General features: G+C 39.9%; 1 protein-coding gene across 5 annotated transcripts in view; it reads left to right on the forward strand.

Annotated features, from left to right (window-relative positions):
• Positions 1-12,039, forward strand: part of GIGYF2 (GRB10 interacting GYF protein 2) — a 167,262-nt gene that overhangs the window by 35,785 nt on the left and 119,438 nt on the right. For all 5 annotated transcript variants that reach the window (XR_013519161.1, XM_008999715.6, XM_002749903.7 and 2 more), the window contains one exon: positions 208-291. Coding sequence is in view for 4 of the 5 variants with exons in the window: in XM_008999715.6 (XP_008997963.3) it covers positions 251-291 (41 nt within the window). In the remaining variant the exon portion in view is untranslated. The remainder of the gene's footprint in view (positions 1-207; positions 292-12,039) is intronic.

The following is a 12,039-nucleotide window of genomic DNA, read 5'->3' on the forward strand; positions in this document are numbered from 1 at the left end:
GATTAACATAGAAAGGTGGGGAGTCAGAATATAAGGGTTGATTTATTCATTTCACTTTGCCTGCTATATTATTATTTTAAATAGGAGTTTTAAAATCTCATTCTTGTGACTCTGAAAGGAGCTTAAATAAATACTCTTGCTGTGCTTTCTGGTCTGGAATTCTGCATTCAGTACCTGATTGTATGGAGATATTTTTCTCTTTAACAGGTTTCTCCACATATAAAAATCGATTGTAAAAATACGGAAAAGAATGGCAGCGGAAACGCAGACACTGAACTTTGGACCTGAATGGTGAGTTTTCAAAATCTCACCCTCTTTGATATTGGATGACTAATGCAGTAGTAAAATATTTGACAGGTGCTAGGTGGTTTATAAGTATGCATGTTTTTGAGACTTTTGCTTTATGTGCCTAGCTGAAAACAATGTGTGCTAGTTCAGGAATAAATTATATTTGGTAAATGAGTGCATTCGATACTTAATTAAAAATTTTTTTCTTGGTCTGGTTATGTATGTAATGATGGTAGGAGTCCCACCACCCTAGAAAATTATTTTCTTTTTATTTGAGTCATTGTCTAGGTGCATATACAATTTTATATAAGTATAATTATAACATTTTTATGTCTCTATGTTTTCTGCCACATTGTTTTGTCATGGCTATTCATAGACTTCATTTGAGAAATAGTTTTCATTGAAGTATTATTTTAAAGATGCACTAGGCAGGTAGTTCAGTATTATACTGGCTGTTAGCAGTAGCCTATCTAGGATTGAGTTAGCATTGGCCATAATAACGATTAATTGACCTTTGAGTCTCTTACAGATGTGTTTGGACCCCGAATATGGAATTCTCATGGAATTTTGAGATCCATCACATTGTAGTGTGACCTCCCCCCCTCCCCTCCTTCCTTTTTCCCCAAAGTTGGTGATTGAAGATCCTCTCTTCAGTGGCATGAATAATAATAATAATTACTTTTTCTGTTCAAACCTCGGGCAACCCCTTCGGTAATATCAGAAGCAATATCTAAAATAGATAAATTGGATTTGTGTCTTAAACATTCTTGATTGTTGGGGTGAGGGTGATTCAATAAATGATGCAGACTTCCTGTAGTAACTCTATTTGAGGAGTCTTATTAACTTACCCTATTAGAAACATTTCTTTTTATTAATATATGTAATCTCTAAATTTTCTTAACCTTTATAATCAGCATTTGGAGACAGGAGAAATCACTATTTGAAGTTCTGAGAACTGATGCAACTCTTATATTTTGAGAGTTTATTTAGAACATGTTAACCTAAGTAATGCTGTACTTGTTTTAGTTATTCCTTTATATTTTTAAAACAATTTTCTTATCAAATTAATATATTTCTAAAAAAATTAGAAATTACTAGTAAGCCAGAAAATATCGTCATAATTTCAACATCCATGGTACACACTGTAAATATCTTGGTTTATCTTTCCAGGTGGTTTTTTGTATGCTTATTTGTATATATGTACATTTATTTTTACAAAAATGAGATCATACTGTACACCTTTAGTTTTGTAGCCTGCTTGAAGAAATAACCAAATCATAAACATCTTTTTTTAATCAATAAATGTTTTCTGTTCTATTAAGTGGTTGCATTGTATGGATGTGCCATCGCTGATTTAACTAGTCCTCTAATGTGGCATATAGAAGCTGTTCTCAGTTTTTCATTATAAAAATATTTCAATGAAAATTCTTGTAGTGTAAATCTTTACACAGTAATTTCTTTTATCAGGTGGTTTTAAATTCATATAGGTTACTTTGTAAATCATTTTGTGTACAACTCATCTGCCTTTATCTAGAATTTGTAACTGCTTCTCTTTTATATTTACATACCCTTGTCTGTGTCTTCATAAAAACATGGTTAAAATTGTCAGCTAATTTAAGGAAGTTGTTTATTTTTCCAGCATCCTGCTGTTTATAGGTAACAGAAAGGGAACACCAGGAATTTAGACATAACAAAAGGAAAAATAAAAACTGATAATGTTTGAAAGTCAGTACACACTTAACTTGATGCCCTATATCATGGGTTGGCAAACTATGGCCTGTGGGGCTATAAAGTTTTTGTAAGTAAAGTTTCATGGAAAGACAGAGACATTCATTTGTTTTCATATTTTCGGACTGCTTCCATGCTACAGCGGCAGGGTTGACAGAGGCCATTTGGTTTACAGAACTTAAATATTAATTCTCTGGCCCTTTACAGAAACAGTTTGCTGGCTCCTGCTCGGCACCATGAGTTCTCAAGACCTTCTCATTCTTTTTTTTTTTTGAGACGGGGTCTCACACTGTCGCCCAGGCAGGAGTGCAATGGTGCAATCTAAGCTCACTGCAACCTCTGCCTCCTGGGTTCACGTGATTCTCCTGCCTCAGACTCCCGAGTAACTGGTGGCACACACCACCACAAAAAATACAAAATTTTTTGTATTTTTAGTTAAGACGGGGTTTCATTATGTTGGTCAAACTGGTCTCAAACTCCTGACCTCGTGATCCGCCCACCTCAGCCTCCCAAAGTGCTGGGATTACAGGCGTGAGCCACCTCACCCAGCTAAGGTCATCTCATTCTACATAACATGTAGTATTGAGCATCTTCCAATAGTATCTTACACATCCTCCTTTTTATTGATACTCTGAAGTTTTATTTGATGATATTTCACTTGATTGGTTCAGTGTTTTGTACAAAATTGAATTAAGGTAGCTTTAAACAGAGGGCAGTCACCATTTCCGTCCTTTAACAGTAGCCTCACCTAATTGTACATCTGTTACCTTGTAGACTAGCTTAGGAGCATTTCCTTAGTCATCTGAAATGCTGATGAACTGAGGAATGGAGGTGTAAGTAGGCATAATGCCCTATTTGTATCATTTGTCAAAATTCCTTCTGGCAAAGGGAAATTATGCAGCCCTTATGTAATCCACGTAATCTTGAGCTGGAAGGTTGCGGCATGAGTAGAGAGTACTACCTTATGTTTCTTCATGTAACATTACATTTTTTATGAAACTTGAGGTAAAGAGCTGTGTACCCAGATTACTTGAGAATTAAGATTTAGATAGATGACATTGAACCAGTGTGCAGTTAACTCTAAATGAGACAGAAACACTTAGTGATACTGTGTTTACTACGGTCATCATTTTTGTGAATAATGTAAAACGTAATGTTCAATAAAGGATGCTTAAAATGAAGCATATTTATTTGTATCTGGGCAATTGTCAAGATGGGAGAGCATTGAAAATTTTGGTAGGGACAGACCATGAATGGCTGTAAGCTTTAACTTTTCTTTCTTTCCTCTCTCGGATGGAGTTAGTTTCGCTGTTGCCCAGGCTGGATTGCAGTGGTGCGATATCAGCTCACTGCAACTTCCACTTCCTGGGTTCAAGCAGTTCTCCTGCCTCTGCCTCCTGAGTAGCTGGGATTATAGTCACCCACCACCATGCCTGGCTAATTTTTATATTTTTAGTAGAGATGGGGTTTCACCATGTTGGCAAGGCTGGTCTTGAACTCCTGACATCGAGTGATCCCCTGCCTCAGCCTCCCAAAATGCTGGGAGTGCAGGTATCAGCCACCTCGCCCTGCCAAGGCTTGAACTTTTTAAGGTCCTTGGAATCATTAGGTCTTAGATTATTTTTGTACTTATAATAAAAAAGTATATTGCATTATTGTCAAAACAGTTTAAAAGGTTATGATACATTTAATGCCAAGTATATCTTTTCTAGATATAAAGCAATAGTGTCTTTCTTTGCTTTCGTTTCCTCAAATGCTACCACCTTAGACCTTTCCTGACAATATATATAACTCTCCACCCCTTATTCCCTATTTCTTTTCCTTGCTTAATTTTTCTTCATGTTTTATATCAAAATGTAACATGCCAAATATTTTGCACATTTATTTCATTTATGTCCTATCTTCCAACCCTACTAGACTGTGAGCTCCATTGAGAGCAGGTACTTTGGTGGAGATCTTTGTACAGTTTACTGCTGCATGTCCAGTGCCTGGCACATAGGTACTGAATAAATACTTATTAAATGGATGAGTGGATTGTTGGAAAGTAGTTTTTAATGTTTTGCTATTGTAAATGATATGTATATATACCCTTGAACAATTTTGTTTCTATCACTGATTATTTTGATTAATTTCTTCAAAGTGAAGTTATTAAATCAAAAGTTTTACTTTTAAGGCTTTGGATGATATGTGGACAGTTTGGCCAGCTGAAGGATTGTGTGAATTTAATTCTCATCTCCTGTGTGTTTATGCTTGACAAAACACTAAGCACTGTCTTGATAATATTTTTTTTGTGGTGCTAAATTCCTTAGATTTAGGTCTTTTAGAGTTTTTTGTTGTTAGTAACAAAATAAACCCACTCATTCCAGAAAATCTGGAGAAAATGGTACAAGAGGAAAAAGAAAAGGGTTCGGCATGGGCCGGGCATGGTTGCTCACGCTTGTAATCCCCGCACGTTAGGAGGCTGAGGCAGGCGAATCACCTGAGGTCAGGAGATCTGAGACCAGCCTCGCCAACATGGTGAAACTCGTCTCTACTAAAAATACAAAGTTAGTTGGGCGTGGTGGCACATGCCTGTAATCCCCGCTACTTAGAAGACTGAGACAGGAGAATCGTTTGAACCTGGGAGGCGGAGGTTGCAGTGAGCCAAAATTGCACCATCGCACTCCAGTCTGGGCAACAAGACTGGGCAACAAGAGCGAAACTCCTCACAAAAAAGAAAGAATGAAAAGGATTAGGCATGGTGGTTGGCCCCAGGCTCCCAGCACTTTGGGAGGCAGAGGCATGAGGATCACTTGAGCCCAGGAGTTCGAGACAAGCCTAGGCAACACAGTGAGACCCCGTTCTCTACAAAAAATAAAAACTATTAGTCGGGCATAGTGGTGCTCATGTTTGGTGTCAGCTACTTGGGAGGCTGAAGCAAGAGGATTGCTTGAGCCTGGGAGGGTGAGGCTGCTGTGATTATGCCATTGCACTCCAGCCTGGGTGATAGAGCAAGACCCTGTCTCCAAAAAAGGAAAAGAAAACAAAAAGACCGCCAAAGGGAAAGATCTAAGTTACCCTAATCCTACCACCCGAAGTAGTTTTCATTGGTTTGTATCCTATTTGCAAACGTATCTTCAAAACATTTAAAAAACAAATGTTTTGGCCTAGTGCGATGCCACATGCCTGTAATCCCAGCACTTTGGGAGGAAGAGGCGGGTAGATGACTTGAAGTCAAGAGTTCGAGATCAGCCTGGCCCACATGGTAAAACCCCATCTCTACTAAAAAAAAAAATTACAAAAATTAACTAGGTGAGGTGGTGTGCTCCTGTAATCCCAGCTACTCGGGAGGCTGAGGCAGGAGAATTGCTTGAACCCAGGAGGCGGAGGTTGCAATGTCACTGCACTCCAGCCTGGACCACAGTGAGACTTTGTCTTAAACAAACAAATATTTGGTGATTTAAAACACTTTTGAGGATAAAAATCTATTCAAATGTGGTGGTGTGTACCTGTAGTCCCAGCTATTGAGGAGGCTGAAGCTGGAGGATTGCTTGGGCCTAGGAGTTTGAGACCAACCTGGGCAACAGTGAGAACCCGTCTTAAGAAAAAAATGACTACTTAGATAAGTTGACTACTTAGATAAGTTTATATAAGGACTTTATTATAGGGAGAATAATTATAGACAGTTGCCTGGCTTTCTGGGAAAAGAGCCAAGAAAGCTCCTTTGGGATTTCCTCTATCTCATCTCCATGGTCTTAAGGAAGTTTTCCCAGGTGTTCCCTTGCAAAGTTGAGGGGAGTACTTGTTTTCTTTCCCAAAGCATTTTACTTGTACATTTGTTAAAATAGTTAGGGCTTTGTAGTATATCTGTATATGTATTGCGCTTTGCTCAAGAAGAGCTAATTCCATTGAGAAATGCGCCATATTTCTCTCTTTTGGGAAGCCTATTGTTTAGCTTAGTGTATGGGACATTGGCATTAATATTTAGTTAACTAGTTAATAAATGAATGTTGATGAAGGAATTAGGGTCTTATGGGGCGGATAAGAAAACCCAAACCTGAGATTTTGCTACCTTACTGTCAGTAATTATGGAATTATGCAAAAAATGAGAGAAGTTCTAGAGGATGAGATGTGTTAATATTCCCAGTTTTCAAAAAGGGTAAAACACTTCTATGTGAACGGAAGGAGTAGCAAATTAGATGTTATTGAAGGGAGTATTTTAGGAGAGAGTGTTCAGAAAACATTTTATCAAGTGCTTGTGGTTTTATGTCTTGGGTTAGCTGCTAAGGCACTAAGGATAAAAATACGTAGCACCTGCTTTTGAGTTTAATGGGGAAGCTGACAGGACATAATTTCACTATGTCATAATGCTGTAAAGGAATTATAATGCAAGCACAGGATATTCCGTTGCCTATTTGATGTTTCCCGTTAGATGTCTTAGAAGCATCTCATACTCCATACTTTTCCAAAACTGATCTCACCAGTTTTGCCTTTATTTATTTCCTTTTAATACCATATGTGCCTGTTTGCGCAAGGTACAAGTCTTAGAGTTACCGTTGATCATTCCTTTTACTTCTCTGTCTCTATATCCAGTCTGTCACATCATCATGTCAATTCTATTTCTACAATATCTCTGGAATCTTCACTTCTTTGAATCTCTACTGCTGTCACCTTAGTGAAAGTCACCACCATCTCTGACATAAACTTTTGTAGCAGTCACCTACCGATGTTTCCTGGCTTCCATTTTTATTTGTTATCTAATTGTTTTCCTCACGGCAGCCAGAGTAATCATAAAAAGTAAATTAGTAAAGACCTCTCTAAAATCCTTCAATATGTTTATGTTCACTTATGTGACTTTATTATTTTCTTCCACTAGCCTTTTCTTTTCCTGAAGGCTGGACAGGAACTTGTGTTTAACAAGGCTTTGAAGATCTCGAATTCTCTTCTTTCCACCCTTTCCCCCCAACTCTCTTTCCAACTCTATCCTCATTCTTCCTTTCTCCTTCCCATTTAACCTCCCTTCTCCCCAGCACCTCTCTCTACCCTGTTGGTGGAAAAGATTAGGAAGACTATTCCTGATAGCAGAAAGGGTATGTGTGAAGATAAGAAGGCAAGGAACTGATTTAAGAGAGGAGCTACCTTTATTATAATGTGAAGTGTGGGAGAGATAGATGAGCTTGGAGGCAGCCCTTCTGTGTTAACAAGGCTTGGATTTTATTGGTCTTTGTGTGCCCATGAAAAAAGAATTGGGACTGGGTGCAGTGGCTCACCCCTGCAATCCCAGCACTGGGAGGCTGACATGGGTGGATCACCTGAGGTCAGAAGTTCAAGACCAGCTTCACCAATATGGTGAAATTCCATCTCTACTAAAAATACAAAAATTAGCTGGCCGTGGTGGTGTGTGCCTGTATCCCAGCTGTTTGGGAAGTTGAGACAGGAGAATGGCTTGAACCTGGGAGGTGGAGGTTGCAGTGAGCTGAGATTCTGCCATTGCACTCCAGTCCAGCCTGTGTAACAGAGCGAGAGACTGTCTCAAAGAGAGAAAAAAAAATTCATAGTAATATACGGGAACAAGACTAGTAAGATCATTTAGGATGCTGTTGCAGCAATCCAGGCAGGAAGTTGAAGTGTGTGAACAAAATTTAGCTTAGTTGGATGAGGGGAAGACTTGAGAGGTTCAGAATTTAAAACTGGTAGGACATGGTAATTGGATATGAGCGATGGTTGAAGGTGAGCAGTAAAGGGTGAATCCCAGATTTTTAATCCAGTGGCTGATTAGATTGGGATGTCCTTATCTGTGTTTGAGAGTATGGGCAGTGAAGGGGTTGGGAAGAATAAACTGATGAGTAGGGTTAGGGTTTTGGGCATATTGAACTTTTGGGCTTTACATGGTTGTGTATGAAAACCTGACTATAGGAGAGGTCACAGCTGGACTTGAGAATAGCAAGCTTACACAGAAGTGCTTTTTGACTCCCACCTCTTCATACATTGTTTATTGACTATCCAAATTGCTTTCATAAGGTGAAGTTTGGATTTTGGACAACACTTAAGCAAAGATTTTGGGAGTATCATGGGGTTTTGGGGGGCCTGCTGCTGCCACTTACTTAATACCCATTTAGAGTTGGGCCTTCTTTATTTTTATTTTATATTTTGAGACGGAGTTTCACTCTTGTTACCCAGGCTGGAGTGCAATGGCGCAATCTCGGCTCACCGCAACCTCTACCTCCTGGGTTCAGGCAATTCTTCTGCTTCAGCTTCCGGAGTAGCTGGGATTACAGGCACGCACCACCATGCCCAGCTAATGTTTTGTATTTTTAGTAGAGACGGGGTTTCACCATGTTGACCAGGAAGGTCTCGATCTCTTGACCTCGTGATCCACCCGCCTCGGCCTCCCAAAGTGCTGGGATTACAGGCATGAGCCACCGCGCCTGGCCGGGCCTCCTTTATTAAACAGATCTCAGTACAGGCCAGGAAGATGAAGGTGATAATTTACAGAAAATTTTCCCTTGGATTTGACAGTGTTGAGGTTGTTTGGCAGGAGCCAGTGGAGTGGTAGAAGAAACCAGGTACACTACACTGGGTTTGGAAGTGACTGAGAAGTGAGGAAGTAGAGATGTTTCTAGATGAAGAGGAAAGATGAACAGTGCATAACTAGAAGGGGGATGCTGCATAAAAGTTTTAAATGGGCAGCCGGGCACGGTGGCTCAGTGCCTGCAGTCCCAGCATTTTGGGAGGTTGAGGTGGACAGATCACCTGAGGTCAGGAGTTCGAGACCAGTCTAAGATGGTGAAACCCTATCTCTACTAAAAATACAAAAATTAGCTAGGTGTAGTGGTGGGCACCTGTAATGCCAGCTACTTGGAGGAGTCTAAGGCAAGAGAACTGTTTGAACCCGGGAGGTGGAGGTTGCAGTGAGCCAAGATCATGCCATTGCACTCCAGCCTGGGCAACAGAGCGAGACTTCGTCTCAGAAAAAAAAATGTTTTTAAACAAATCCAGACATAGGTTTAGAGACAGGAACGCACATAGGGATTAAATTTCTAGAAGAGAGGGTTGTATGGAGGAGATAAAGATAATTAATTGGTGAATTTTTTTAACTTTTAGGTTCAGGGGTACATGTGAAGGTTATATAGGTAAATTTGTATCATGGGGGTTTGTTGTACAGATTATTTCATCTGTATTGATTATTTCATCCCTAGTATTATGCCTAGTACCCAGTAGTTTTTCCTGCTCCTCTTTCTCCTCTTACCTCCCACCCTCAAGTAGACCCCAGTGTCTGTCATTCCCTTCTTTGTGTTCAGAAGTTCTGGGGTTTTTAGTGAAGAATAGTACCCAATTTCATTTTAACTTTTCCAAGTATCTGTAGGTGAACAGGGACTTGGAATAAAATGTGTTGATTATTGACTCAGTACAGCCATTATCCTAATTCAGGCAACCATCTTTTAGTTTGAGTTACTGCCAGTTTGCCTCAATTTCTTTTCATAGCACCTGAAGGAATTTCTGATTGTATTACTGTGTCATTTTTATATTGTTTAATCTTTTTGGAGATAGAGTCTCACTCTCACCCGGGCTAGAGTACAGTGATGCGATCATGGATCACTACAGCCTCTACTGCCTGAGGCTCAAGTGATCTTCCCACTTCAGCCTTCCACATAGCTGGAACTACAGGCATGCACCACCATGCTCTGCTAAGTTTTTGATTTTTGGAGAGACTGGATCTCACCACGTTTCTGAGACTGGTTTGACTAGTTTCAAACCCCTGGTGTCAGGTAATCCCCCCACCTTGGCCTTTGTGTTACTTTTTTTTTTTTTTGAGATGGAGAGTTGCTCTGTCATCCAGGCTGGAGTGCAGTGATACAATTTCGTCTCACTGCAACCTCCGCCTCCTGGGTTCAAGTGATTCTTGTGCCTCAGCCCTCCAAGCAACTGGGACTGCAGGTGTATGCTACCACACCTGGCTAATTTTGTATTTTTAGTAGAGATGGGGTTTCACCATATTGGCCAAGCTGGTCTCAAACTCCTGACCTCAAGTAATCCACTGACCTTGGCCTCCAAAAGCGCTGGGTTTACAGGCATGAGCCACTGCACCCGGCCTGTGTTACTCTTAATAGGTCTGGTAAGAAATGTTTAGTCTTAGACATTGGAAAATCACTGGAGATCCATTGGGAAGGGACAGGGTGGTGAATAGATGTGAAATCTTATCGTGAGCGGCAATTGAAAGAAATTAGGAATATTAGGCCCTGTGAAGGAGTCTCTTTGGAGGCATGGTGATTATTTGTCAATATTAGAATAATTTTCATTTGAAAGAGTGCTTAGATGTATACTCCACTGGTAGAAGCTATTGGAAAATGTATTGGTTTGGTGTTAAGGAAGATATTTTAAAAACAATTTCTAATAAAATACATGTATATTTTAAACTGTGGCTATTTTATTGTTATTATTTTTTGAGACGGAGTTTTGCTCTTGTTACCCAGGCTGGAGTGCAATAGCGCGATCTCAGATCCCCGCAACCTCCGCCTCCTGGGTTCAAGCAATTCTCCTGCCTCAGCCTCCCGAGTAGCTGGGACTACACATGCACGCCACCATGCCCAGCTAATTTTTTTGTATTTTTAGTAGAGACGGGGTTTCACCATGTTGACCAGAATGGTCTCGATCTCTTGACCTCGTGATCCACCCGCCTTGGCCTCCCAAAGTGCTGGGATTACAGAGGTGTAAGCCACTGTACCCGGCCTACTGTGGCTATTTTAAATAGAATTTTGAGATCTAATTGTTGGAAAGATTGTGGTATTTTTTTTTCTTGAGACAGGGTCTTGCTTTGTCACCTAGGCTGGAGTGCAGTGGCTGTTACCGCAGCCTTGAACTCCCAGGCTCAAGCAATCCTTCCACCTCAGCCTCATGAGTAGCTGGGACCACAGGCATGAGCCACAATACCCAGCTAACTTTTGTATTTTTTTGTCAAGGTGGGGTTTCATCATGTTGCCCAAGCTGGTCTTGAACTCTTGGACTGAAGTGATCCACTCTCCTTAGCTTCCCAAAGTGTTGGGATTATAGGTGTGAGCTACTGCAGCTGGTCAGTTGTGGTCTTTTTAGTCATAAAAACCTAGGTTTGAATCTTTGTTCTGCTGTCTGTGACTGTGGGCAAGTTGTTTAAACCTTCAGCTTTATTATTATCTGTTACGCTGGGGTTGTTGTGAAGCTTAAATTTGATTAAATGAGCTAATTCATATGTAAAATTTTCAGTTCCATTGTTCAGTGGATATTCTACTTCTTCAGTAGAGAGGGCAACTTTACCAGGAATCTAATAGCAGATTCTTGGAAGGTACTAGAGTAGTTCCTTTCTTCTTGGAAGGAATGATTGGACTACTCCTTTGTGTTATTTTCTTACCTAGTGGTTTAACCTGTTTTATGGGAGTTGAACTAAATGACCTCCAAGCTCAAGAATATTTGGAAAGGAAGCAAAGAGTAGCAATGAGCACTCCCAGAACCCGGGTTATGGTATTTCTATAAATGAAAGCGAACCAGGGCTCCCTGGAAATGATTGATTTCAGGTCTATGGCAAGAAAAATTCAAGATGATCCTGGAACATCCTGACATACCAGATAGAAAAGAAGCTGTTAAAGACTGCTAAGGTCATGTCAAAAGGACCCAGGAGCTAACCTTTAAAGATGACACAGTTTGAACACTATTAATAATTGCTGTGAATTGAAATATATTAATAAAATAATGTGTTACTATTGAAAGGTGCAAGCAAATCTAGTCATCATTTTGAAAACAAACAAGAATTAAGGCTTTTTCCCTCCTTTCCTTTATTAATATTATTCGGTAACTATATCGAGTAGTATAAGAGGGAAATTTCTCTTTGCAGAAATATTCCAAATAATACATAAGGAAGGAATGAGATAATATAATTACTTAAACCTTAGTGAACTTAGGGATCCAAGCACTGATCATCAGTTACTGCAAGTATCACAAATACAGCATCACAATGTGTGCCTCTTGATGGAATAATACACCACTGCATATGAAGTATTGCCAAAAAAATAG

This window comes from Callithrix jacchus, chromosome 6, assembly GCF_049354715.1.
Source record: "Callithrix jacchus isolate 240 chromosome 6, calJac240_pri, whole genome shotgun sequence".
NCBI classification, from domain to species: Eukaryota; Metazoa; Chordata; class Mammalia; order Primates; family Cebidae; genus Callithrix; species Callithrix jacchus.